Source organism: Mauremys mutica, chromosome 3 (genome assembly GCF_020497125.1).
Source record: "Mauremys mutica isolate MM-2020 ecotype Southern chromosome 3, ASM2049712v1, whole genome shotgun sequence".
Classification (NCBI taxonomy): domain Eukaryota; kingdom Metazoa; phylum Chordata; order Testudines; family Geoemydidae; genus Mauremys; species Mauremys mutica.
Genome location: NC_059074.1, coordinates 208,486,249 through 208,513,202, shown reverse-complemented (window position 1 = coordinate 208,513,202; position 26,954 = coordinate 208,486,249). Strand labels below are relative to the sequence as shown.

Sequence of the window (26,954 nt, the reverse complement as noted above, 5' to 3'; positions counted from 1 at the left end):
CTTGGCAGCCTCTGTGTTAAGCAGTGTGTATTTCGTGCTCATATTAAACTGGGTCTCTGATCTGCACTGACGGCCTCTTGGTTTCTGGGTTGACTTTGTGTCATTTTCGACCTATCAAGCCCTAAAATGGCCTGGCGTTAGGCCCCTCCCCATGACATACTACCACAGTTGTGGTTAGTGAAGGCGCTTGAGCTAAAGCTTCAGCGGTGTAAATGAGAGAGCTCAGCTGGCAGGTGTTGAGAGAAGAGTGAGGTTGGGGACTCCAGGTTGGCTTTTGTTGGTGGAGTTTATTAAACGTTGGTTAAATCCCTGGTGCTGCTGGCATGGTGCTATTGATGGGTGATTGCCAGAGTCTGCATGGTTTGTATTTTAAGAGTTTACCAAGGGCACTCACTGCTTGGGATGGGTGTTCTTTTCCATACGGCCCTAAATGAAACCCTAATACAACCCTAAATGAAAAAGTGCTTCAAGAACTCAGAACTCCGCCTTACGCCAGCTAGGCAGCAGAGACCAAGGAGTAAGGAATCCTGTCGGAAAGGTTTTGAAGCAGCAGATTTGTAGCTCAGTCATTTTCCCATAGTCTTTTGAAAGTAGTAAAGTGAATAAAATAGCAACCCATTGTTCAGAAGTGGCATCGCTCATCAATATTCAGGCCAGGAGTTAAAAAATATTTTATAGTATGAAAATGTAGGACAGAAGAGATATAAATGAAATGTCACATACAGAAAACCTTGATTTTAATTTTTTATGGTAAGTGTGAAATTGACATTCCATCTGGATATTTTAGAATTACTGTAAGAGGGAGAATATTAAAAGTAAACCTTATTAAATGATAAGAATGGAACTGAATTACTACAGGAGTTTAAGTAGTAGTTTGCAATTTGTGATTCAGGAGCAGGAAGGGAAGTTCTTATCTGCATCAGTGCAGTCTTAAAATGAAAGCTTAGGAGGACTTTTTGGATTTGGGGAAAACATCAACTTTTTCTCCATACACAAGAAGAGACTCTGCAGGCTGGATCAGGTTTATCCCTACCAAAGCCAGGACAGAACATTGTCATTTTTTGCCACTGGATTAATCCGGCTCTTTTTTGTTCTAGGCAAGCAAACTATGGGCTTTCCTCTTCTGACGTACCAGGATCGCTCAGATAATAAACTGTACCGACTTCAGACACCGCAGAGCCCCTTGGTGCGCCCGTCCATGTATGATTACTATGACATGGACAACTATCCAATCGGTACCAATGCAATCGTTGCTGTCATCTCCTACACTGGCTATGACATGGAAGATGCAATGGTAAGTCATTGAAAAGGAAACGGAATATTCTGCCTTGTCTGGTCACATGGGGACTGGAGTTTGAACGTAAATTCTAAAACCCACTGGCTATGTTGATTCTCAGTTAAATCATGAATTAAACATCTGTTTGTTTGGGGTTTTTTTTGCCAATTACTCAGTCTTAGTTTGCCACACAGTGGGTGCGCACACAAGAAATGAAAAGCCACCTAATGAAAAGTCTGCTTCTCCACCGACAGGCTGCACCCCACAGCTCAGACTCCACTGTGGAGTGTCTGGGGAGCAGGTCTCCCCCATGATGTGCTCTTCTCTGCCATTCCCCGCCTGGCTCTGCTGCCCAGTCTGCCTTCCTACCGGTCTGGGGAATGCTCAGAGAGGCTGTGCAGCAGGGCCAGAGGGGCAGCATCAGAGGATGGAAGTAGCAGTTGGTAAGAGTTTACTTGCCTGCTTTCCTGGCGCACAAATCTCCCCGTCTGGTAAAGAAGGGAAATAAATCATTTTTTTCACATTCATGATGTGGCAGCTGTGACTGGCATCGGCCCATTGTGCTAGGCGCTGGCCTTGCCCCATTTGAGAAGTGGGTCGGGTCTGAGCGGTGCCGAGTGGGAAGTGTGTGTGGTGTTTATGGGATTGTGATTACTTTGGCGGGGCTGTGATTATTTAGCTAGAGGGATGTTTTTAAAAAATCAGTGGATCACTGCAATATGTCAGTGCTTTCTCTGCCAAGGTTCAGAAAGCATCTGCGGGCAGAGGATGGGGAATATAGAAGCCCCAGGGGAGTGCCTGTGTAAAATGGAGAGACTGAAATCAGACATGAAATGTTTTCATCGCATTTAAAAATGATTGGTTTGGGTAAGTCGGCTTTGAAGCAGCCTCGCTGAAGGGACTCTCCTAAGACTCTGGTTTCTTGGGGTGTTTTGTTCAGATTGTAAGTAAGGCTTCGTGGGAGAGAGGATTTGCACACGGCAGCGTTTACAAGACGGAGAGCATAGATCTTGCTGAAAAAATCAAACAAGGAGATGACAGTCTGGTGTTTGGAGTCAAGCCTGGTGATCCAAGGGTTATACAGAATCTGGACGCTGACGGGCTGCCGCACGTTGGATCCATACTGCAATATGGGGACCCTTATTACAGCTACCTGAACCTCAGTACTGGGGAGAGCTTCGTAACCTATTACAAGTGAGTTCAGAGCTCAGCTGTCCTGGTTACCGTCTCAAATGTAGAGTTCTGAGAACTGCTCTGACATGCAGACAGCCCTGTAGGGTTTAGGAGTCCTTTATTCGTTCCCTGATCATTCCAGAGAATGAAAGCATCTGTATCTCTTTTCATAAAACAACTCTCACTGGATGCATGCACTGTAGGGAAGAGTAATTAATATTGCAGATGGATTTCACACCAGTATATTGGCTCTCCTCTGAGCCCTGCAAGTGTTGAAAAGCTGCAGATGCTTCTTCACAAAGCTAGGGAAAGAGACACACAAGGTGGGCTTATCACAAAGTAAAACTGGAGACAGTTCTGGTGAGGAGAGCTTGTGCGTATGAGAGTCCTCATCTCCCACTCTCCACTACTCCTGCAGCCATTCTGTGTGTCGTACTACACTGCTTTCATACTCTGTGGCTTCTTTCACGAGAATTTCTTAAGGCACCCTGGGTAAGATTTTTACAGGTGCTTAAGCAACTGAGGAGCTTAAGTTCTGGTGACTTCCAACGAGAGGTGCGTAGGAGCTATGTCACTTTGGAAAATGGGAGCTAGGATCCTACATCACTCAGGCAGTTGTTTTCAGTTACCATATTGCTGGGAGGTAGGTGGTATCCCTGTCTTACTCGCGGAGAAACCAAGGCACAGGGTCTGTGGCAGAACTAGGAATAGAACCCACCTGTCATGACACCCTGTCAGTGCGCTAGACAAGCACGCCTCTCTCCATGTAGGATCAGTGACCTTCCTCTGTGTGGGTGGGTGGTGGCCTCCTCCAGCTGCTGATCTTCATGCCCAGAATGTTAAAGGTGACACGAAAAGGATATTTTAAAAATTGGGTTTATAAAAAAAGGCCTAAAAGATGGTGGTTTTGGGGAGAGCAGGCTGGTTCTGTTGTTTGTATTATACCTTAGAAATATCGGGAATCTCAAGGTTTGTCTTCCTTTTTTCCCCTGGGGGATCCCAGAGATATTTGTGAAATTTGACCCCTTAAACTAAGGGGACAAAGGTGTTGAATCTTCTAACAACAAGAACAACTTTCCCTTTACTAAAATATTAGTTGCTGATGTTAAACAGGTATTAACAAAAACAAACATTTTTGAATATTCTAACTAAAAATGGCCCCTTTCAAATCATCAGCTCTCTCTGCGCGCTTGTGATCTCACTGTTTCACCAATTCTCTAGTCCTCTTAGTCTGCAGTCAAGACTAGACATGAATTTCTAATGGAAAGGGGAAGAGAGGGCAAAATGAAAAGCCTTTTTAAAAAAAACCCCACACACACAACGTTCAGGGCTTCTTTATAGTTCATGATGATGTAATAAAAAAGGGGTAAAAGTCCACTTCTGCTCATGTGCAGGTCACATTGAAAGTGTAAAGAAACTTACCAGGTATTGAAACTCAGCTTGACCATCAATTGCCACAGGGCAAAGATTAGTTTTAATTGCTTCTTACTCTACATTGTTCATGGTGCATAAATCACAAATCTTTTCGAAACCCTAGTTTTGATTATTGTATTAGAAATGACTTGAGGAACCCGGTTTTCAAGCGTAATGCGTTCTAAAACCAACCCGAATGTCGTTTCAATCTCCATGCTTACAAACCGGCTTCTTCCTCGGGGAAATGCCGAGCTTCCCAAGACAGCCAGTTCACGTCACATAGCTTGGCTGTACTACTTATAAAGTCTCTTTCTAAAAGCGGTTTGAGATTCTCTCTCTTTCCAGACAAAAGTTCCTGGCACAGAGCTGCCAAGTTAACAACTTTGAAACTTTCATTGACTTTCTTTCTTTTCCCCTTCCCAGGAGTAAGGAAAGTTGCATTGTGGATAACATCAAAGTGTGCAGCAATGACAGTGGAAATGGAAAATTTAAAAGTGTTTGCATCACTATGAGAATCCCTCGTAATCCAACCATTGGGGACAAATTTGCCAGCCGACATGGACAGAAGGGTATTTTGAGCAGACTCTGGCCAGTTGAGGACATGCCATTTACAGAGAGTGGAATGGTTCCAGATATTCTCTTCAATCCTCATGGCTTTCCATCCCGAATGACCATTGGAATGCTGATTGAGAGCATGGCAGGGAAGTCTGCAGCATTGCATGGCCTCTGTCACGATGCCACCCCCTTCACGTTTTCGGAGGAGAACTCTGCCTTGGAATACTTTGGCAAGATGTTGAAGGCTGCTGGCTATAACTACTATGGAACAGAGCGGATGTACAGTGGAATCAGTGGGGTGGAACTGGAGGCAGACATTTTTATTGGAGTTGTATACTATCAACGCCTGCGTCACATGGTTTCGGACAAGTTCCAAGTGAGGACGACAGGAGCCAGAGATAAAGTCACCAACCAGCCCATTGGTGGGAGGAATGTCCAGGGTGGGATTCGCTTCGGAGAGATGGAACGCGATGCCTTGTTGGCTCACGGCACGTCCTTCTTGCTGCATGACCGTCTCTTCAACTGTTCCGATCGGTCTGTGGCCCACGTCTGTGTCAAGTGTGGCAGTTTGCTTTCTCCTTTGTTGGAGAAGCCTCCGCCTTCCTGGTCCACGACGCGCAATAGGAAATACTACTGTACTGTGTGCAATCAGAGCGACACAATCGACACTGTTTCTGTGCCTTATGTCTTCCGGTATTTTGTGGCTGAGTTGGCAGCCATGAACATAAAAGTGAAACTCGATGTGAACTAACTGTGGACGTGAATAGCAATTCACGTACTCTGGAAAAACTAATTTTTAAATGTCCAGTTTTTTCTGTCAGAGGATTTATTGACTCATAGCTTGAAATCCTGCAACAGCTGTGGGATTAGTTTGATCTGTGTACTCTAACTGGGGAGATAATCTGCTAAATTACTTAGCAATCAAATGGAGAAGCGGTACAGATCCCTTAATAGTCACTGTTAGCCCTGTAACAGTCCTCTCTGCTTGTGTTTCATATTAGCCAAAAATCTCTTTAGACAGTCGGGTATGAAAACCGAGCAGTGCCAATGCTTTACTGGACTAGTGGGTTGGGAATTAAAGCGTTAACTCCTTTTCCCAGACACTGCATCTAGTAACTGTGATGGCTCTGCCCAGCGGGGGATGGACCACGGTTGTGCTGAAGAGGTTAAATAAAGTGGAATGTCCTTGAACACTGGAAGACCACCGAAAGTCTTTGTTAAAGGAGCAAACCTAATGCCTTAATGGCTGGCAGTGTCCCTGTCGTGCAGCCAGCCAGGAAAAATCATTTCTTTGCCTATGTGAGAAATACATCTGCAGGGATTAAAAGGGGAAAACACTGGTGATTTGAAGGCATGGCCCGAAGTCAGGGCATGGTAGAGTGGCACTGCTCTAGGAGGCGCTCTGGAGAGAGCCTGCCTCAGAGAGGCACAGTCTGTCATAGTGCCGAGAGTGCAGTCTGCTCCATTCATTGGGGGGAGCAGATTGCTGCTTCCACTGTGCCAGCCCATGTGAAGGGGGCAGGCTCTTGTTAGCCCCAGCCCCAGGGCAGCAGCACAAGTTCTTGCTCACCCCTCAGCAGCCACTTGGGCCATTCACAATCTGGGCTTTAAGTCTGGTGACTTCCTGCTATCAGTGCTTCTCTCAGTGTGTGAACAATTAACACAGACTAGTTACCTTCACTTAGGTGACAGTCAGATTCTAGTCAGTGTCACTTCCTGGTTCTCAGTCCTAGCATAATTTGGGCTGCAAACACTGCAGCAGCAACATTTAAGTCTTGTCCCTTGTTCAATTTTATTTTTTATTCCATGGAAATGTGACTCTGGCTTTGTAAAAGTTAATTTTTAACTAACCTAAACTTGTGGCAAAATAAATCTTTTTATATTACGGAGGAGAGAAATAGTACTTTATTCTGATCTTGGAAAAATAGTAAAATACCCTGTGGTATTAAATATAAGTAATAACTAAAACAAATTAGGTGTTTTTGCTAAATATTATTGAGTGATGCTTCAAAGATGTCAGTTGCAAGTTCATAGTATATTTCTAGCAATTATTGTAAAACTAAAGATGGAAAAATCATTCGTTGTAGTTGCAGCTGCAGCGTGGTTTCTGTTTAAAGCTGAAATTTGTGACCTCTCGAAAATCCAAGTCCATCTTATGCCAATTCCTGGCCCAGGGTAGAATATGCTGCACGTTGGAGGACATCTGATCAAAGTGTTCCTGAAACACTGGTTGCCTCCCCCGATGATAGGTTTTCAAAATTTCACAATTTTTTACTCATCTCTGCACAAAAAAGGGTTTTTTTAATGGGGGAAGGCTCCACCGGACAGCAGAGATACCAGCCCTCCCTGATTTTCCATAATCCTCCCAGTGTTTAGATGTAATTATGATATTGCTTAAATCTATAAATTTTGCAATTACATTTAAAAACCAGAGGGATTGCGTGTGTTGTGTGCCACTCACCTCTCAGGACTGACAAGCCCAGAGCTGCAGCATTGTTCTTCTCCACCCGTGCCCCTGTGCAGATCAGAGTCGGCTGCAGCCCAGCCCTATACACAGTGTGTACTATTTTGTTGGCCAGCTGGGGGAGGCTCACAGGGTGGGGTTCCTGAGTCACGCTGGTCACATCCCCTGATGGGGACCCCGTCCCAGGCCAGTGCTGAACACAGGGCTGGCTGCCACTGACAACATGAGCCACACGTGAAGTGGTTTCCGAAGTGTGTGCGAACAAGTGAGGATGTGGCCAATGTCATGGTCAGACCTGGTCATGGCTATTGATGTTACTAAATGTTACTTCAGCTTGTTACCACTGTTATTACTGTAACATGCACAGAAGTGAATCTAAAATGCACCACAAGCGTTCACGGCGCTACCCCAGACCCTCTCTCTGTATTCGGCTTTGCACTTTTGCCACTACTCCAAGCAGCCTCCCTAAAAGTCTCAGCAGAAGGTCAGCATCTCTGGAGCTGAGATTGCCAGGACCCCTCTCTGAGATCTAGTGTCTGGCACCAAGAACAAGCTCCAAAGCCTAATTATTACAAAGTTACTCAATTCTGGTGCTCCCGAAACAGGCCAGCGCTGTGCACAGTCTCCAGAGCCAGCAAGAGCAAAGCTTCCCAATCCCATTCCCTGGAGTCGAGTAGGGTGCTCAGGGCCACAAGCCAGGAGACTGAGTTCAAGTTCCCCCTTCCACTGACTGACATTTTTGGGCTCTTGACAAGCCATACCAATGGCCAAGGCCTCATATCCCTACCCGTCGGAGAGGCAGCGTAGCCTCTATGGCGCACAGGCCTGGGACGTGGAAAGCCGGCAGAGTCCGGAACAGAATCCTGTTCTCTCTCCTAGCAGAACTACCTTTCCTTCTGAGAAAAAATAGCTCAAATCCATGTACTTGGCTGTGCGGCTTGTACGCTGGGCTTCCTCCTGCATCCTTCTCCTGGCCCAGCGAATAGCGGCAGGTGCAGTGTCTGCACAGTGACTGAGGAATGGTACTGGGGTTCAGGAAAGAGCCAGGAGAACTGAGGGGCAATGCAATCAGGAACTGCATGTGCAGTTACGGGAAGGGAGGGGTCAGTGCCAACGCACAGCACAGTGGTTTCTAGAGAATCCAGGGAGGCTGCCCCTGAAATGGCTCTAACGCCATTTAACTGCGCCAGTGTGGACACAAGTATACGTACACGGTGTTATACCCACATCCAGCCCAGTATAATGTAGACACTCTGTCTGGGCATGGGGAGTCTGTGCAAGCACATACAGTTCAGTACTCGTGTATGCGTGTACTACAGACATAACCTAAAGCTCTAATCCCTCTATCCCTGGAGCCACAATCTGACCTGGTTCCTGGCACTCCCCGCCCTGCGCCAGGATCCCATGCGTAGCTTCACAGTCTCTTAGTGCTGCGTCCCAGCCGTGTGCTGTGCTTGGGCTGACATTTAGTCACCATGGAGAATTCAAGGATCTCCTACCTTTGCTGGGAATGATGGTGCATTGCATTGAGCTTTTCACTGGCACCCCCAGTGAATAAGGAAATGGCATCATTTTCTACTCAGAGTGGAGCCAGAACCACTCCTGTATGGAAGACAGTTTCAATACCCAAATCAGTCTTAGATTCCATCCATTTAGGAATGAATATTCCAAGAGAGGTTCTATCAGGAAGTACCACTCACGAGTCCCCAGGCTTTCTTCCCATGGGATGGTGGCTCTTCCGAGCTGTTGTACGCAGGCCTCTCTGTGAGCAGCTACGCATGCCTGCTCCACAGGCAGCTACTGCCTCCAGAGAGAGCCAGAGCCTTTTAATTCCTGTATCTTGCGTCTCTGGGTTCTCTCACCAGATAAAATTTGGCAGCCAGCAGATGGCACTATTGGGATTAAGATTTGACACAAAAACACCCAACAAATTTCCGACTGGAGCAGGTTTGGGCAAGTGCCACCTACCGCTAAAGAACTGAAGAACAGGTCAGTGACCTTCTGCTGTCATGATCCCAGCTGCTTAAGGAGGACCTGCCAGGCCAGCCAATGTTTGCTTCTATACAGATCAAAGTTAAACTGCACCACTGTGGCTGGCTTTACTTGCCAAAGTTTGTTTCGTGATCTCTTACACCACATACAAAATTACAGTGAGATGTGGCTTCTCACTAAGATGAATATTCAGCAACAGAAAATTAATTTACTGGGAAAACAGACAAACGAGTAGGTTCTAAATAACTGACTTCGTTTTCTTGTACCTTGTAATTTCTATAATAGAAAAATTCAGTATCAGTAAAAACACTGCTGAGCCACCTGTTGCTTAGTATTGACTCTGAAGAATGGCTGAACTCCATCCAAGTCCCACTGCAGTCAGTGAGACTTGCAGTTAGCAGGATCTGCTGCCGCCTCCTAATGCTGAGAAGTGCTGAGCACCTTCAACTGCTATTGGCTTCAATACGTGGGGCATGTGCCCAGCCCCCTTCAGAATCCTAATTCATTATTTTTATACATCACTTCTTTGTATGTTTGGTTTTGTCAGTCTTAATTCAGAACTGTTCCGCTCTGCTTACCCCTTCCTAAATGGCAGAGCAGAAAGGGTATAGGGAAGGGTAGTAACCGGTCCCGGTAGCAGGCAGGGCCAATGGCTAACTGATAGGTCTCAACATTGGAGACAAGGTGGGGGAGGGAATATGTTTTATTGGACCAACTTCTGTTGGTGAAAGAGCCAAGCTTCTGAGCCACACGGAGCTCGTGGTCAGCTCCAAAGCTTGTGTCTCAGCAACAGAAGTTGGTCCAACAGTAAATGTTCCCACCTTGTCCCCCTGGGACCAACAGAGCTGCAGCGATAGTGCAAACGACAATGGTAGCTGTCCATCCTAGGGACTTACCTGGTCCCACTACTGTAATAGCTGATCAGCTCACAATCTCTAAGGCTGTGGTTCTCGACCAGGGGGCTGCGAGCAGGTTTCAGGGGGGCTGCCAAAACAAACCAGAGCAGGGCCAGCATTAAAGTCGCTGGGGCCCAGGGCAGAGCACCAAAGCACTGGGGGCCGTGCAGGTCGTCCGGCCAGCTGGCTGGTGGAGAGGCTGGGCTGTGCAGGCTGGCCATGACATCAGTGAAAACAAAGTACCAAGCCAGGATTAACACTCACCATGACACGTGCGCGTGCTTGTCGAAGACACCCCCACGTCTAGACAGAACTGTTGATCAGCAACAAGTTTCACACTAAGTAAAACAAAAACAATCAGTTTATTTTTGTACTTATATTCTTTTGTTTTGTATATTACAGGTGTGTGTGTTTAGCTGTAGAACTATCCATTTACTATAGTTTTTCATCTACTGGATATGCAGAAAAACAGTTGTGGCACAAGTGGGCTGTGGCATTTTTACAGCATGTTGTGGCGGCTCCGAAAGAGAGGCTGAGAACCCCAGCTCTAATGCATTTATCGTCTAATCCCCTGTGCGGCAGGGCAGGGCTATGTCCCCACTGGACAGACGGGGCACTACGGGGGACAGGAACACCCCGGAAGCATGTCTGAATCACTGTCACTGTGGTTTGGTTTTGAGGAGGATTCTAGCTTTTAAGTGACTGGTGGAACGTAGATCCCTGACCCTCCATCCTCCGTGGTGCCCCCTGCACACCTAGAGGAGAGTCTCTAGGGAGGGTGAAGCCTGTTTGACCAAGAATCCTCCACAGATGCTGCTAGTCAGTCATTTCACTTGGGTGTGAATGTCCCCATCTGCTGCGAGAGCCAGTTGAGACAGGTCCCGTTGTATCGTTTCAGGCAATGAGCAGTATCTGACACGTCCTCTCGGCTCTAGCTGCCCCCATCTCCCCAGTCAGAACAGGCTTTAGTCTGAGTGGGGGTCTGCCTTCCCCAGCCTGACACCCAGTGGCTTCTTATCCGGCACCTTCTGCCCCAAGAAAGGGGAGGCGCGGGGGTGGAGGACAAGAGGCCATTAGCCTATCAGGTTTTTCCCCTTAAAAAAACAAACCCAAAAGTTCTGAGTGACGAGCGGCAGGGCCAGGTGCAGCAGCAACAGCGCCAAACAGCTGCTCCTTGTCTGTGGTTGCAGCCAAACCACGTTCAGCACCAGTTCAGCTACCCTGACCGCGGACACTGCAAGCAGTGGCTCTCTGTGGGGTACATCTGGCTTGAGTGCGAATGCTGCATGCTAGCAATGCCAGGTAGAGCTGCCAACCTCGAGCCAGTGACCCGCCGTTCCAGAGAACAGGCTCACTGGTCTTACAGGTGTTTCTGGGCTATATCGAGTAACGGCCACTGCCACACCTCACTGTAACCGTTTTTTTCTTGAAATCGCTTGATTTTTGTAATTTCTTCCAACTGGCCTCTCTCGCAGGGTGCCGTTTATTACTGGCCGGGCGCGTTGGACGGAGGGGCCCGATCTCAGGCCGGGCGGGTCGGACGGAGGGGCCTGATCTCAGGCCGGGCGCCGGGCACGCGTTGGACGGAGGGGCCCGATCTCAGGCCGAACGCCAGACGTGTCGGATGGAGCGACCTGATCTCAGAACGGGTGCGTCAGATGGAGGGGCCCAATCTCAGGACAGGCGCCGGATGTGTTCGACGGAGCGACCTGATCTCAGGCCAGGCGGGTCGGACGGAGGGGCCCGATGTCGGTTCGAGGCACCGGGCGGGTCGGACGGAGGGGCCCGATCTCAGGCCGGGCGTGTCGGACGGAGGGGCCCGATCTCAGGCCGGGCGGGTCGGACGGAGGGGCCCAATCCTAGGCCGGGCGGGTCGGACGCAGGGGCCCGATCCTAGGCCGGGCGGGTCGGACGGAGCGGCCCGATCTCAGGCCGGGCGGGTCGGACGGAGCGGCCCGATCTCGGCTCGGGGCGTCGGGCGGGTCGGACGCAGGGTCCCGATCTCAGGCCGGGCGGGTCGGACGCAGGGTCCCGATCTCAGGCCGGGCGTGTCGGACGGAGGGGCCCGAGCTCAGGCCGGGCGGGTCGGACGGAGCAGCCTGATGTTGGCTCGGGGCGCCGGGCGTGTTGGACGGAGGGGCCCGATCTCAGGATGGGCACCGGGCATGTCGGATGGAGGGGCCCGATCCTAGGCCAGGTGGGTCGGACGCAGGGGCCCGATCCTAGGCCGGGCGGGTCGGACGCAGGGGCCCGATCTCAGGCCGGGCGGGTCGGACGCAGGGGCCCGATCCTAGGTCGGACGGAGGGGCCCGATCTCAGGCCGGGCGGGTCGGACGCAGGGGCCCGATCTCGGCCCGGGGCGCCAGGCGGGTCGGACGGAGGGGCCCGATCTCGGCCCGGGCGGGTCGGACGGAGGGGCCCGATCCTAGGTCGGACGGAGGGGCCCGATCTCAGGCCGGGCGGGTCGGACGGAGGGGCCGATCTCGGCCCGGGCGGGTCGGACGGAGGGGCCCGATCTCGGCCCGGGGCGCTGTCCGTACTGGACCGAGCGGTGATGAGGCTGAGCCCAGGGGCCGGAGCGAGGCCCCCGCAGCCCAGCTGCGCACCCCGCACGCGCCTCTCCCCAGCCCGGGGCAGGCCGGGCCCATGCGGCCCTGTAACGCCCGCCGGGCTCCCCGTGCACGAGCTCGAGCCCGGAGAGCTCCGCTCCCGCCGGGCTCGCGTCAGGGCTGCGGGGGCTCGGCCGGGCGGGGCCGCTCCCAGGGCTTGGGCCGGCGGGCCAGGCGCGAGGGGGTGGGGCTCGCCAGGCTCGCCGTGACGCTGGGCCGGTGGAGGCCGGGCACGTCCTGGCCGCTCCGCACCAGGCGGAGGATCTCGGAGAAGGGGGCCGGGGCCGGGCCTGGGCCCGCCTGGCTCCGCAGCTCCGCGCCGGGCTCCATGGGCAGGATCGGGCCCCGCCCGGGAGCGGCCGGTACCACTCCAGCCAGATGGGAGGGGGGGATGGGAGGTACCACTTTAGCCGGGGCGGGGGGGGGGGGTGGAGTGTACCAGGCGCTTCGCTGCTCTCCTGGCTCCCTGCAGTGACATGGGCCCGTCTGCTGTGACCGACGCACTGCACGGGCCGTGACACTGCTCTCGGCTACCCCCCCTGCACGGGCCGTGACACTGCCCCCGGTTCCCTCCCCGCCCCCCGTACTGCACTGCCCGTGACACTGCCCCTAGCTCCCCCCCCCCCGCACTGCACAGGCCGTGACACTGCCCCCGGTTCCCTCCCCGCCCCCGCACTGCACGGGCCGTGACACTGCCCCTAGCTCCCCCCCCCCGCACTGCACGGCTGTGATACTGCTCTCAGCTACCCCCTGCACTGCACGGGCCGTGACACTGCCCCTAGCTCCCCCCCCCCCCGCACTGCACTGCCCGTGACACTGCTCTCAGCTACCCCCTGCACTGCACGGGCCGTGACACTGCCCCAGTGCCCCTAGCACCCCCCCCCCGCACTGCACTGGCCGTGACTCGGCCCCCGGGTCCCTCCCCGCCCCCGCACGGCACGGGCCGTGACACTGCCCCTAGCTCCCCCCCCCCCGCACTGCACGGCTGTGATACTGCTCTCAACTACACACACACACCCCCGCTTGCACAGGCTGTGACACTGCCCTTGGCTGGCTATCCCCCCCCCTCCCCTCCCCTGCACGGGCCATGGCACTGCCCCCAGCTCCCCCTTGCACTGCACAGGCCATGGCGCTCCCCCCTACACTGCACGGGCTGTGGCACTGCCCCCAGCTCCCCCTTGCACTGCACAGGCCATGGCACTGCCCCCAGCTCCCCCCTGCACTGCACGGGCCGTGGCACTGCCCCCAACTCCCCCTTGCACTGCACAGGCCGTGGCACTGCCCCCAGCTCCCCCCTGCACTGCACAGGCTGTGGCACTGCCCCCAGCACCTCCCTGCACTGCACAGGCCGTGGCACTGCCCCCAGCACCTCCCTGCACTGCACAGGCTGTGGCACTGCCCCCAGCTTCCCCCTGCACTGCACAGGCTGTGGCACTGTCCCCAGCACCTCCCTGCACTGCACAGGCTGTGGCACTGCCCCCAGCTTCCCCCTGCACTGCACAGGCTGTGGCACTGCCCCCAGCACCTCCCCTGCACTGTCCTGGCTGTGGCAATGCCCCCAATTCCCCCCTACGCTGTACGGGCCATAGCACTGCACTCAGCTACCACATACAGAGCCTGGAGCAAATGGGCTCCTTCCCACACGTCCCGCACCTTGGCCTCTGGTGTGCCCCAGGGCTGGCCCCACATACACACCATGGCAGCAACTCTCCCCTACACACCCCACTAGCTGCAGGGGAACCTCACAGCAATTCCCCCCACACACCGTGAGCCCTGGCGAGAGCCTCACAGTGACACACAATCACCCCCCCACGCCCAACACCCTCCCGAGAGGGCGCCTTGCAGTGACTCCCCCACCCAGGAGTGACCTTAGTCTGCACCCTGGAGTTACAGCCACTAGGCGGCAAATGGTGCAGCTCCCGTCACTGAGAATTGGGGTCTCTGCAGTTGGGGGGACCCAGTCAGGTCAGCTCGTGCTCCCACAGGGCTGGGCTCAGGGCCATTAGGGTGGATTTAGGCTCTCACTGCCTATCGCTGTGTGAGCACGCAAAGGGTTAAAAGGTGCACGGGTTTGTTTGCCAGGGAGCACAGCAGCTGGTTCGGCAGCTGGCGAGAGACCGTTAGAAAGGGAAGGGGAAGCGGAGGGGCGGGGATGGTGCTGAGAGACGGGCTGGGGTCCCTCTGCCTGCTGCATTGTTCATGCCTGGCTCTGAGGCTGCAGCCTCTCACCATGGGCCTGCCCTCATGGCTGCTTGTACAGCTCCTGGCCACCACAGTACTTCAGCTTCTGAGCCGTGAGTCTACCTGTCCCCTGGGGCAGGTGCCTCTTGCTTCACTCAGCTCCACGCTCTCCTCCTTGGCAGGAGGCTTGCCTGCTCCCCAGGGTGGGCTGCATTCCCCCCACCCCTCCGACACCCAGGAGAAACATTCTGGGCTGGGTGGGTTCTGCAGGCAGCGTGTAGCTAGAGGCCCAAGACTGCAGACACTGGGGCAGGGGAGGGAAGGAGTGGCCAGCATGTACCTGTTAAGTGATTAGCTACACCCTGCAAAGGAGCAGCGAGGCCTGGGGTTTTTGTTCCAACAAATGGCAGTGGGGCTGGGGCAGCCAGACATGGACCCAACCCCCACTTGGGCACGAATAGCTGGCCAAACAAGGACACTCGCCTCACGAGGCAATCCTTCCCGAGAGGTTTGAAACCAGTTTTAGTCTCACTGCTCCAAGTCAAAGGGGCTCCAGGGGCAGGGAGGCCTTGTGGCTGAGACCTGCCATGTGCATTGCTAACTGGCTGGCTGTTCTCCCCCAGGCAGCACCGCAGCCCCTTTCCCTACCTTGGCGCCCCCACTTACCATGGTCATTAACGGCGAGAGGAAGACCTTAGTGGTTTGTGTGGTGAACGACCTCTCCCAGGACACAGCAGATGCCATCTGGTTTTCGAATGAGAATGGAAGTGCCCTGGACTCCTTCACCTACGGGGTTTCCAGGGAGGAAGACGGCACATTCAGCACAGTCTCTCACCTCTCCATCCACACTGCAGAACTGGAGTCCTGGGAATCCCTCGCCTGCCATGTGAGACAGAACAGAACCGCCCAGGTGTGGAGTGCCAGGTCCCTGCTGATCTCTGGTAGGTACCAGGCGAAGAGACTATCCAACACCACAGACCCCATCTCCTTTCTGTCACTGCCCTGCCCCCATCTCCAGTCCCCTGGGAGCCCCTCATTCCTCTCCATTTCCCTCTGATGCCTTCCTCCCCTCGGTCACATTGTGTTATTCCTGAATGACCTGGGCAAGAAAGTGAGGGTCCAGTGATGGATGCAGTGGCTCCCACTGCCCATTTGCAACAATGCAGACAAAGTGCAAATGCCAGACAGTTAATTCAAACGCAGCACCCCAGGGAAAAATAAAGTTATCCTGAGGGGTCCCCCCATGGGGGGACAGTCACCCAAGGAGAGCTTGATTAATAGCAAATATGGCACAAAAGGGTCAAGAAGGCTCTAGACTCAACAGACCTGGCAGGGCTGACATAATTCCTTCCTGCAACTATAGAATAGAGATGTAGGAGAGTGGAGACCCATGTGAGAAGGAGACACACACACAGCTCTCTGCATTAGAGATCTCTCTACAGGGAAATGCACCATAGTCTGGCTGAAGCTAACCTTCCACTATCAGCCCAATTTCGACATATACACACCTTCTCTCAGAACTAAGCCAGCTGCATTTTCATAAGCACCGTCTCCAGATCTTTCTGCAGGGGTTGAGGGAAACAGGATCAAGCGTTTGAGAGCCAATACTTTGAAACAACATTTGCAAAAATCTGGGTTGAACTAAAATTCTAAATATGCTTCGACTACATAAGGGGAAAACTTGAGAACACTGTAGTTGCTTTTCCTCAGGCATGTAACTATTAATTACTTAACTCCGGTTTGCTGATGCGTTTTGTCTGGATCTAACACAGTACATACAAAACCATGACTCTTTAAAGCCTGGGCTTGCCACTTTTCTATATAAGGATGAGATCAGGTTCCTGGTGCTCCATATGTCTGGGAAATTGTTTTCTTCAGTGATGTTTTTATATGGTGATTTTCAGTCTAATGAATATGAAGTGCCCAGATGCAATGTGACAGCTACACAGTTAAAAATCACAAAGGCAGGAAATGAACAAGTCAGTTGTAGCCACAAGTTTAGCACCCATATTTTACCCATCCTGTAGGATTTGGGTATTGGGGGTTAGGAAACTTTCAAAGGCACAAAGAGGGGTCAGGCACCTGACTCCCATGGAGAATCAATGTGAGTTGGGCAGCTACCTCCCAGCTCGTTTGTGCCTTGGAAAATCATCTCCGCAGTTGCTTAGCTCAATGTGCTACCCCCACCACAAAAAGCATTTATGTTGCTTTTGCTTTGCCCATCTTTTAGTGACATGTCTGTGCAGCAATGTGATTTTCTGCATTTAATATCCTAGTGCAATGACTATTTTAAGAAAAAGTGCAAAGCTGGTGTGTGACCTTTCCAAGCTTTGTCCATTTCACCAGCAGAGCTTGTGAGCTAACTGATCCAGAGGCACTTGGTGTGTGTGCAACCCTTCTATCGGCTAGTTGGACATCTATAGGTATACCCCTAATGAAGTGTTTTCAGCTAAATACTTACAATAAGTTATTAAGCATAATCAGTCCCACTTCTTCAAACACTCCTGCCTGTCGCATTTTAAAACTTGGCAAAGTAGAGAATCTTTATTAAGGGGCATTTACACATAAAATGCCAAGTTGTTGAGTTGTTTGCATTATCTGTGCAAAAGAGGAGGATGAGGGAGTAGCTTGTTTTACAGCGGAAAAGTATGTGGTATACATAATTATCTCCGAAAACCCTCACGAGAATGCATTCGGGCTTTCCAAAACTCCACCCCTTTGAGCAGAGCCCAAGAACGATGTCAACCCAAAAGGTGAATGAATTGGAAAGAGACGAGAACAGTGTAAACAGGAGGTTGGGTTGGGAACCGTTCTGAGCTTGAATCAGGCAGTCGGTACTGTTACAATTAGTATAATTCCTCTTACTAATAGTTACAACTCTGTCTTGTAGAAGACCATGTGGAAGAGCCATGTCTGGATGAAGACCGAAATGGTAAGCAATAAATGTGCATTCCTCCCAGCACATTCACACTGTTTGAATCCAGCTGATTCTTTGACGGAAACAGAAGGGATGTGGAAAGAGGCGTGTGGACGCCACCTCCAGCTTAAGCCTTGCCTGACAATGAACATCTGAAGAAACAGGGATAAATTCTGGCCTCACTTACACAGGTCCAAGTCTGGAGTAATAAAGTTATTCTAGATTTGCAGCAGTGTAAATGAAAGCAGTATTTTGCCCGCTGTTTCCAAGAGCTTTAGTCGTTGGATGAAAGATGCAGGTTGTGAGTTGACCAACCCTTGCCAAAGAAAGAAGCTGTCAGCAGAATTGCTCTTAGAGCCTTTCTGCTATGCAACCCTGGATCTGCACTGGTAGCAGCAGACATGCATGTCGGATCTCCATATCGCCACTCAAAGGCAAACAGCCACACAGCTGGCTCTTCTGAATCTGACCTGGTCAGGAAAGGCAGTTGATCTCAGAGCTGAGAAGTCAGCTCCCCAATAGAGCAGGTCAGGAATTTTGCAATGAAACATTATTTCATCTAAAAATGTAGATTCCTCAAAATTAAAATCACTTGCAGACCAAGGTCTGTTTTCACAAATCTCCTGACCTGAAATGTTTTTGGAAAAAAAAGTTTTGAAGTTGGCAAAACTTCATTCTGATGTTTTCTAAACACTAAATGTTGGTTGTCTGGTTTGAAACAGCTTTTCATTTTTAAATTTAAGTTAACTGGGGAAAGTGTCAAGGAAAAAGGTTGAAATCGAAAGGAAATGTTTTGAAATTATTGCAACAAAATGCTTCAATTGATCTGAACTGAATGTTTTGGTTTGTGAAAATTTTAGATTGACTTTTTGTCCTGATTCAGGACAGGGGAAAAAATTAACTCTCAGAACTACTTTGCAGGATGGGAAAACCATTTATGGATGTGGGCCCTGAGGCTATAAAGTGCCACAAAACAAGAATAACTGGGATGCTAAACTGACATTTCACTTTGAGATGCTGTTCAGTGCAAGGGCTGGAGAGAGATCCTCCAATATTACCTATGAACAGTACAGACTTCCACTGATGCTGTCCTGGCCCTAGTGTCAAGAAAGGAACAACTCCATAAACACTTATCACCTATACAGTGTAGTTTGCCAGGATCATCTGGGAATATCTCACTTAATCCATTTCTCTGCCAGTGGCACATAATAGTCTAATCTCCTGTGAGCTGTAATACTTTGGTCTAATTTCAGTTGCCGGGTTTAACGTGCAGGTGCTGGGTGTGGTTAATGGCCTGTGATCTACAGGTGTTCAGGCTAGAATTCTGGTGGTTCCTTTTGGCCTTAAACTCTATCTCCTCTGCCTGTTACACAGACAAACAAGTGGGTGGGGTGGGGTGGGGGGATAGGACATGATAACAAATGGAATAGGAGGTGTGAGATTCTTAGCAACGATCCGAGCACTCCACCTGCCCAGCCATTATCACGGTGTAGTTTGTGATGTACATCATGGCAGAAGCGAGTCTGGGGAAGGGACATGAAAGAGGATAAAGTGGTGGCTTTATGGATTTCAACTGGGAGCTTTTCCCCCTGCTAAGAGGCAGCGTAGGACAGAGTGTGAGAACGCTTGTCGGAGATGTGAGCGATCGAGGCTGGCGCTGGTGGGACGAAGGGGAGAACTGACTTTGCATAACATAGCAGGCTGGATAGGTGGGGAGGGCTAAATTGTGGAGGGTTTTGTAAGTACGGACAAGAAGTATGTGTTTGTGATGGGAGAAGGCGAGCCAGTGGATGGACTTTAAAAGGGGAGTGATGTAGTCAGAGCGTGGAAGATGATCTTGGTAGCTGCGTTTTGAATGGATTTGAGGAGTGGGGGCAGGCATTGAGGCCACGGAGAAGGAGGAAAGAGCAGTGGTCAATGCATGAGACGATCAAGGCTCAGACAACGGTTTCGGCTGTGTGGGCAGAGAGGGAAGGACTGATTTTGGGGATGTTATACAGGAAGAAGTGGGAAGATTGGATGTGGTGGTGAAAAGAGACAGTGAAATCCAAGATGAAGCCACATCTACCATTTTACAGAAGAGGAAATTGAGGCACAGAGTCAGCAACAAATGATTTAGATAATGGCACAGAGAGGACACTTATGACGTTTACCGACGATATCAAGCTGGGAGGGGTTGCAAGTGCTTTGGAGGATAAGATTAAAATTCAAAATGATCTGGACAAACTGGAGAAATGGTCTGAAGTACTCCACTTAAGAAACAAACAATGAATTGCACATACAAAATGGGAAATGATTGCCTAGGAAGGAGTACTGTGGAAAGGGATCTGGCTGTCAGCAGTGGATCACAAGCTAAATACGGGTCAACAATGTAACACTGTTGCAAAAAAAGCCAACATAATTCTGGGCTGTATTAGCAGGAGTGTTGTAAGCAAGATATGAGAAGTAATTCTTCTGTGCTGATTAGGCCTCCGGTTCTGGGCGCCACATTTCAGGAAAGATGTGGGCAAACTGGAGAGAGTCCAGAGGAGAGCACCAAAACTGATGAAAGGTCTAGAAAACATGACCTATGAGGGAAGAGTGAAAAAAACTGGGTTTCTTTAGTCTGGAAAAGAAAAGACGGGGGGTAGGGGGAGCAACAGTTTTCAAATACATAAAAGGTTGTTACAAAGAGGAGGGTGATACATTGTTCTCCTTAACCTCTGAGGATAGGACAAGAAGCAATAGGCTTAAATTGCTGCAAGGGAGCTTTAGGCTAGACATTAGGAAAACTTCCTATCAGGGTAGTTAAGCACTGGAACAAAACTGCCTAGGGAGGTTGTGGAATCTCCGTCATTGGAGATTTTTAAGAACAGGTTAGACAAACACCTGTAAGGAATGGTCCAGTTATTATGAGTCCTGCCTTGAGTGCAGGGAACTAGACTAGCTGACCTACCGAGGTCCCTTCCACTCCTACACTTTTAGGATTCTGTGACTTGCCCAAGGTCACACAGTGAGTGCATAGCAGAGCTGATAAGTCACCAGAGTTCCAAGTGCCCAGCCCAGAGCTGCTTCCTCTAGGCCAATGGTTCTCCTACTGTTGGACATAAGAGGGGTAGAAGTACAATAACATTAATATTTCATTATAACTACACTGATTAAAGCAATGAATATGCTACACTAAATACCTGCGTTCTAGAGGAGGTGCATTAGGTCTTTCAGACCGACTCCTATTGCTTAGACCAGGGGTGCCCAACCTCCAGCACACCAGAGCATTTCATGCGGCCCATGGCCTGCTTCAACACAATATACTAATGGCTGATTTATTAGTGTTCTGGCATCATGTTTACATCTTTTTAGTTTACTCAAGAGTGTAAGTAGACAATACCATACATAGAAACAACCTATCTAAATACATACGAAACAAGAGAACTTAAAATATAAATCAATACAGGTTACTTTAAATCTTATTAAAATATGTGGAAGCTGTTTGGCACACACAAGGTTGTGCTTAGGTTTATGTGACCCTCTTGTGTATAATGTTGGGCACTGCGGCCATACACAGTCCCAATAGGGACCATTGGTAATTCTTCTGTGTGACACCCCAGGGCCTAATCAGGTACATGATCCCATTTGTTTCAGCTCTGCCCGTCTGTTCACAAATCCTGCTTCTCTTGGCTATCAGAGCGTTGTTGCTGAAGTTCCTCCTGTTTGACATTCTCATTACCTGCAGCTTCCTCTTCAAAGGGTAAGACTCCAAAACGCCGGGAAACTGTAGCGCACAAGGGGATTCTAGTCATGGCATCCAGTCGCTATGAAGCTGAAATAACTTCAGAAGTTATTAAACTGTCAACAACAATTAACAAAATAATGAAGTGACTTAGGAGGCCACCATTTTGCAGAACACAATTCTGGGAATGCAGCTCCCAGCTGAATGCAAGGATCAGGAAGAGGCTTTCAGAGATGTGCTCTGGGTTCATTTAGAAACTGATTTGATCACTGCTAGGTCCTGGTTCCTAGTCTGACTTTCCTTTAATCTTGGAATGTCTCTTTCCCCTGGAGTAGGAATTGCATTCCTCAGTCTTAGCCACCTGGGTTTCCAGGTAGGAAGTAGCAATAAGGTGGGCGAGACACTAAAGGGAGAAAAACCGGCAGAGGCAGAGCTGGTCAGGATGTGTGAATTGTCTCAGGGAGGCCAGTCCCTCCACAAGATCTTCTGCAGCCTCAATCACTGCACACCTCCATAACTACATGGACATGCTGGTCTGCACTAGTTAATTCCCCTTCCTCCTTCACCCCCCCAGTCTCCAGCTTCCCTTCACCCCAGCCCAGCTCTCCATCTCCTGTCTCTTCTTCCCAATCTTTGCCTGCTCCTCCTCCTTGTATGCAGTGTAGTTGTATCTGTGTAGGTCCTAGGATATTAGAGAGACAAAGTGAGTAAAGTAATATCTTTGTGGTGCTGTACCCTATTTGGTGGAACTTAATGCAGCATTGAAGGGGAGCTGCTGCCCCCTAGAAATCGGAGGAGGGATGGTGGGCAGCCACTTCTCTCAGGAGACAGAGGGGATGCTGTTGCCAGAGCTGCTTACTAGGGGAACCAGGGGAGGCCACACGTGCCTGCAGCGTTGACTGCAGTTTGCACACTCCAGCACTAGCTCTGCACCCAGTGGTTATGAACACTCACTTATTAGCCAATCCCACAAACCACAGAGGGCCTGATTTGCAGAGATGCTGAGCACCCGCAGCGCCCATGGACTTCAACAGGGTTTGTGGGTGCTATGCACATCTAAAAGCCAGATCTTCCTGTGCATTACCCTCTTGCTGGGGTGAGAGCTCTGCTGAATGTTGTGGCTTGGCAAGACATCATCCACCCTGGGCAGTGATGATTTGCTGCCGCTCTCCACAGCAAATTCCAGGTCAGACGAAACAAGCAGCTTTATAAAGCAGCAGACCTGAGAAGAGCGAGTAAAGACTGGAAAGCAGAGACATGATGGAAAATGTTCCCTGCTCTCTACTATCCTCACCTGGTCACACTGTTCCATCTCCTTTCAGGGGACGCCGAGCCCTACTGCTGAACTCTGCAAATAGTTCCTCTGCTCAGGCTTGGTTCGGCAACGGAGAATCAGCCTCGCCTGTCAGCATGGAGAGCAGACCGAGGCAGAGACTGAGTCGGACAGAGTTAGTGACTGGAGCTAGCCACCCCAGGGGTAGCAGAGACAGAGCTTCCAACACCATTTCCTTACACCTTCCACCCATCTGAGCTAGAGCAAATCAAATGACCCACTAGCAGCTGTCCTCACAGTGGGATTTGGGGCAGTTTACAAGGTGTTGCACGTGGTTTGCTCACCTCTCTGCCCGCTATGCTGTCAGCCAGGACACGGCATGTACCATGTGCAGAACAGATGGGCCACAGCTGGACCAAAGTGTAAAACAGAAGACAACAAACCTAGGCTAATGGTGTACCAGCCCAAGTGTTGAGTTGGGCATGGGCCCAGGTTTCCCTCTTGGTCATCTGTTCTCATTTTTTTTTTTTTGTCTTACTGGGTAAACTGCACAGTTTGCAGAGGAGTATGGAGTTCACAGGCTGCAGCAATGTTCTCCATGTACTAGCAACAGTGATACAGGGCTCATCTCTAGCACCCTACTTGCAAGCGGCAGGAAACACCTTGTTAGTAAAGAAAATCCTTTTCTGGGCAAAGAGATCAGTTGGTTCTCGGAGTCAGCACCCAGGGAAATTCGCTTCAGAAGTCGTCCTGTTGCTTTCTGGGTGTTCAATTTAAAAATAAATAAATAAATAAATTTTTGACTTGACTTTTTTTAAACCAGCCAAAACTGTTCACTGAATTCAGCAAATAGTTTTGTACCCCCAAAAGTGCATTTTGTGGTGAAAAAAAAATCATGACCAGACCCACATACAGTCTGAAACTTTTCCAATCCATGAGTGGAGTTGTTTCTCTCTAGATCAGCAACTTCTTCCTGCGCAGTTTACTTTTTTGTATCCGAGTGCAGCTGCTCCAGTTCCAACACCTAAGGGAGCTGCTCAAACCTTCCCCCTTCTCAGGTAGGCATTTCTAATCCTCATATTTTTATAAGGGAACTTGGGAAAACCCTTTTGGGTCCCAAGGGATCTATTCCGCCTGTTGAAGAGGAATTTGCTCAGCATGTAGAGAAATGAGGAGAAAGAAAACCCCAGCCTATTTTATAAACAATTATAATAAATTCAAACCCATACAATACACCCTCATGTACGTGTGTCCAAGTGTTTCTGTAGGTATGCGTACAGACTGCAGTGACGGCACACCCCAACCCAGCCCTCTTTGTCCATAGCTCTTACAGTCAGAATTTTTGGCTCTCTCAGGCACTTTTGGGCATGGAAAAAAGGATACATTCACAGGCTCCGGCAGCCCCTGAGAAGGGTGGCTTGGGCATGGAATGAGATTAGGGATTGGACATGGAGAGGTGAATGAAATGGGGGGGAAGAGGGACAGATGGCTCAAGCACTCAGAAGCCACCTACAACCTATTAAGGTTGAATGGACAGGAAGCTGGAATTTTTATGCAAATGAAATAATTTGTATATTTAATTGGTATAATTTGCATACATGAGACCGAGGACTATATTTGCAAATAAAAATGGCAGACTAGCCCTAAAGTTACTTTAACCTCACTACCTCCTAGATCATTCTAGGGGAGAGGTGGATAGGAGTGGGGGTGGGGCAGACAGGAGAAGAGGTGTGGAGGTGGGGTGTCTGGGGGCAGGATGGATGAGCAGAGGGGGCAGGGCTGGGCAAGGGGGGTTGTGCCCACTGTGCTCTTTTCCATCTACACCAGACCTGCCCTAGGCTCCCTGAGTCCCAACTAGCTAGTCCGTGAATACCCTAGGGCAGTGATTTATAAATGTTCTAGGCTGTGTACCCCTTTCCAAATAATGTAGTCTATCACATACCCCTATCTGAGACAGGGGCCTATGAAAAGTCTGTAAGGGATAATATGATGCAAAAATGCACAAGTTCTGGACTGTGTTGTCCCAGATAAAATTGTTTGTTACAATTATTATTATTATATCATATATACCTTTACTTTGGATAAAAGTAGTCCCTCAAACAAAGCTTCCAGTTTAATGTTTAGAATAACTAGAAACTTCATGGTCATTTTATTGTAATTAATTAAAATTAATGAAGCCTCCATGCTGGTCTCAATCACTCAGACATAGTCTGTGCGAGACTAAGCATTTAAAAAATGCCAATCATGTATTTTTGTTGATAATAAAAAAAAATACAGAAAAGGAAGCAAAGAAAAGTTCACTATCCATACATTTCTACAGCTGACCTCGATAACACAAAAATATATTATTGGCATTTTTAAATTCTTGGTGACTAATGTACAGCACATATTGATGTTAACAAAATATATATATATAATGCTTACCTATCAGTGTGATGGATGTCCTTGCTTTTTAATCACAAAAATCACTGATGGCAGGGAAAATTGGGGAGAGCTTCAGTCACAAGTCATTTTCAGCATTTAATTTCTGAGGGTAAAGAAACTCTTGCAATGTTGGGAAGCAGTTAATCATATTTCTCTTTAAGCAGCTATCCCAAAATAGTAGTTTCTTTATCATGGATTCGATTTTGTCTTGTGTTTCAAAAATAGTGGTGCTTAAGCCCTGAAGGCCTAAACTGAGCTCGTTGAGGCAAGAAAAAATGTCTGCCAAGTAGGCTAATCGCTGAAGCCAGGCAGTATCTTCCAAGCAAGATGACCAGTGCAAAGGGGAGGTGGTCAGTGAAAAAACTTGAAACTAGATGCTGGCGAAGAAGGGACAGTTTAAGACCGTTGTTTGGTAAAACTGCACCACATAAGACACACTGTGGCTGAGGATATTCAGCATCCCCAGTCCATGTAAATCCAAATTCAATGTAGCTTTTATCATACTTGCATTTTTTTGACACCCTTTCCGTGTCCTGCTCTGTCACGCATCCCAGGTTGAACTTGTAAATCATGCACGGTCCCTCTGCCTTGGCACTGCTACGGCCAACAGCAGTAGTTGAATCAGCTGAAAGGGAGGTTGCGCTGGGCTCCTGCTGATCCCTGTGTGTTCCACATTTTGCTGATGTCCCAGTCCTGAGCCAGCGATCCAGGGTTTTCACTGAATTGAAGACTAAAAATTCTCAACTCTCTGATACCAGACGTCAGTCACAGCTTGAGAACGAGGCCAGTCAGATGTGTCCTGTCTGCTGTGCCAGGGCAGGGCTAAGGACAAGCACCAAGGGGGCTGCTGTCTGAACTGAAAGGAGAATAAAGGTTGATTAGAGGCCAGATCTTCTAGAGCTGGGGGTACGCGTACCAAGGCGCCTTTTAGCGAGAGCGGGGGGCATCCTGCAGCCCCCCTTCACAGGCCATGGCGCCCCCCCCCTCCCGTTCGCTCCTCTCCCCCCTCCCTTCACAGGCCATGGCGCCCCCCCCTCCCCGTTCGCTCCTCTCCCCCCTCCCTTCACAGGCCATGGCGCCCCCCCCTCCCCGTTCGCTCCTCTCCCCCCTCCCTTCACAGGCCATGGCGCCCCCCCCTCCCCGTTCGCTCCACTCCCCCCGCCCTTCCCAGGCCATGGCGCCCCCCCCCTCCCGTTCGCTCCTCTCCCCCCTCCCTTCACAGGCCATGGCGCCCCCCCCCGCTCGCTCCTCTCCCCCCTCCCTTCACAGGCCATGGCGCCCCGCCCCGCTCGCTCCTCTCCCCCCTCCCCCCTCCCTTCACAGGCCATGGCGCCCCCCCCCCGTTCGCTCCTCTCCCCCCTCCCTTCACAGGCCAGGGCGCCCCCCCCCCGCTCGCTCCTCTCCCCCCTCCCTTCACAGGCCATGGCGCCCCCCCCCGCTCGCACCTCTCCCCCCTCCCCCCTCCCTTCACAGGCCATGGCGCCCCCCTCCCCGCTCGCACCTCTCCCCCCTCCCCCTCCCTTCACAGGCCATGGCGCCCCCCCCCGCTCGCTCCCCTCCCCCCTCCCTTCACAGGCCATGGCGCCCCCCCCCCCCCCGCTCGCTCCACTCCCCCCTCCCTTCACAGGCCATGGCGCCCCCCCTCCCCGCTCGCTCCTCTCCCCCCTCCCCCCTCCCTTCACAGGCCATGGCGCCCCCCCCCGCTCGCTCCCCTCCCCCCTCCCTTCCCCGGCCAGGGCGCCCCCCCCCCCGCTCGCTCCTCTCCCCCCTCCCTTCACAGGCCATGGCGCCCCCCCCCTCGCACCTCTCCCCCCTCCCCGGCCGGAAGTTGCCCCCAACCTGGCGCGCGCCCCTGCGCGAACCGCTGCTCTGAGAGACCAGGATTCCCGCCGCTCCTGGAGACAGAGACGCCGAAGCAGTTAGAAGCCGCCTCATTGGTTGAGCTTCCTGCCTCCCCCATTGGCTGGCAGAACCGGGGCGGTCGCTCCTCGCCTGGCCATTGGCCGGTCTTTGACACGCGCGGAGCTGTGATTGGGCGCGCTGCTGCCGTTTTAGTGACGCGGGGGGCGGGA

General features: G+C 50.8%; 2 protein-coding genes and 2 long non-coding RNA genes across 8 annotated transcripts in view; 2 read left to right on the top strand and 2 right to left on the bottom strand.

The window, feature by feature from the left end:
• POLR1B (RNA polymerase I subunit B) overlaps positions 1–6,304 on the top strand; it is a 30,870-nt gene extending 24,566 nt beyond the window's left edge. For all 3 annotated transcript variants that reach the window (XM_045011101.1, XM_045011103.1, XM_045011104.1), the window contains 3 exons: positions 1,098–1,294; positions 2,217–2,470; positions 4,286–6,304. In XM_045011101.1, coding sequence (XP_044867036.1) covers positions 1,098–1,294; positions 2,217–2,470; positions 4,286–5,168 — 1,334 coding nt within the window. In that variant the 3' untranslated portion in view covers positions 5,169–6,304. The remainder of the gene's footprint in view (positions 1–1,097; positions 1,295–2,216; positions 2,471–4,285) is intronic.
• Positions 5,233–15,356, bottom strand: LOC123367094. Its single transcript, XR_006578305.1, has 4 exons — positions 15,226–15,356; positions 10,034–10,107; positions 8,381–8,483; positions 5,233–6,698 (listed from the first exon to the last, which is right to left on the bottom strand). It is a non-coding gene; the product is annotated as an uncharacterized LOC123367094 (long non-coding RNA).
• Positions 13,881–23,258, top strand: PTCRA (pre T cell antigen receptor alpha). Its single transcript, XM_045011105.1, has 5 exons — positions 13,881–14,672; positions 15,183–15,500; positions 17,450–17,491; positions 21,098–21,203; positions 22,508–23,258. The coding sequence occupies exons 1-5, from the start codon at positions 14,531–14,533 to the stop codon at positions 22,713–22,715; spliced, it is 816 nt and encodes a 271-aa protein (XP_044867040.1). The 5' UTR covers positions 13,881–14,530; the 3' UTR covers positions 22,716–23,258.
• LOC123367093 lies at positions 20,772–26,811 on the bottom strand. Of its 3 annotated transcripts, none has more exons than XR_006578302.1 (4): positions 26,722–26,811; positions 24,883–25,738; positions 22,480–23,592; positions 20,772–21,867 (listed from the first exon to the last, which is right to left on the bottom strand). It is a non-coding gene; the product is annotated as an uncharacterized LOC123367093 (long non-coding RNA). The 3 variants fall into 3 exon arrangements; XR_006578304.1 differs by having other exon boundaries at positions 22,480–22,587; XR_006578303.1 differs by having other exon boundaries at positions 20,772–22,587.
• Between the last annotated feature and the right edge of the window lie 143 nt (positions 26,812–26,954).

Bases quoted from the DNA above. Each gene is read 5' to 3' on its own strand.
- PTCRA (XM_045011105.1), top strand. From the start codon at position 14,531: ATGGTGCTGAGAGACGGGCTGGGGTCCCTCTGCCTGCTGCATTGTTCA. The intron at 14,673-15,182 runs GTGAGTCTACCT...GTTCTCCCCCAG, and splicing joins AGTACTTCAGCTTCTGAGCC to GCAGCACCGCAGCCCCTTTC. The intron at 21,204-22,507 runs GTAAGACTCCAA...ATCTCCTTTCAG, and splicing joins TGCAGCTTCCTCTTCAAAGG to GGGACGCCGAGCCCTACTGC.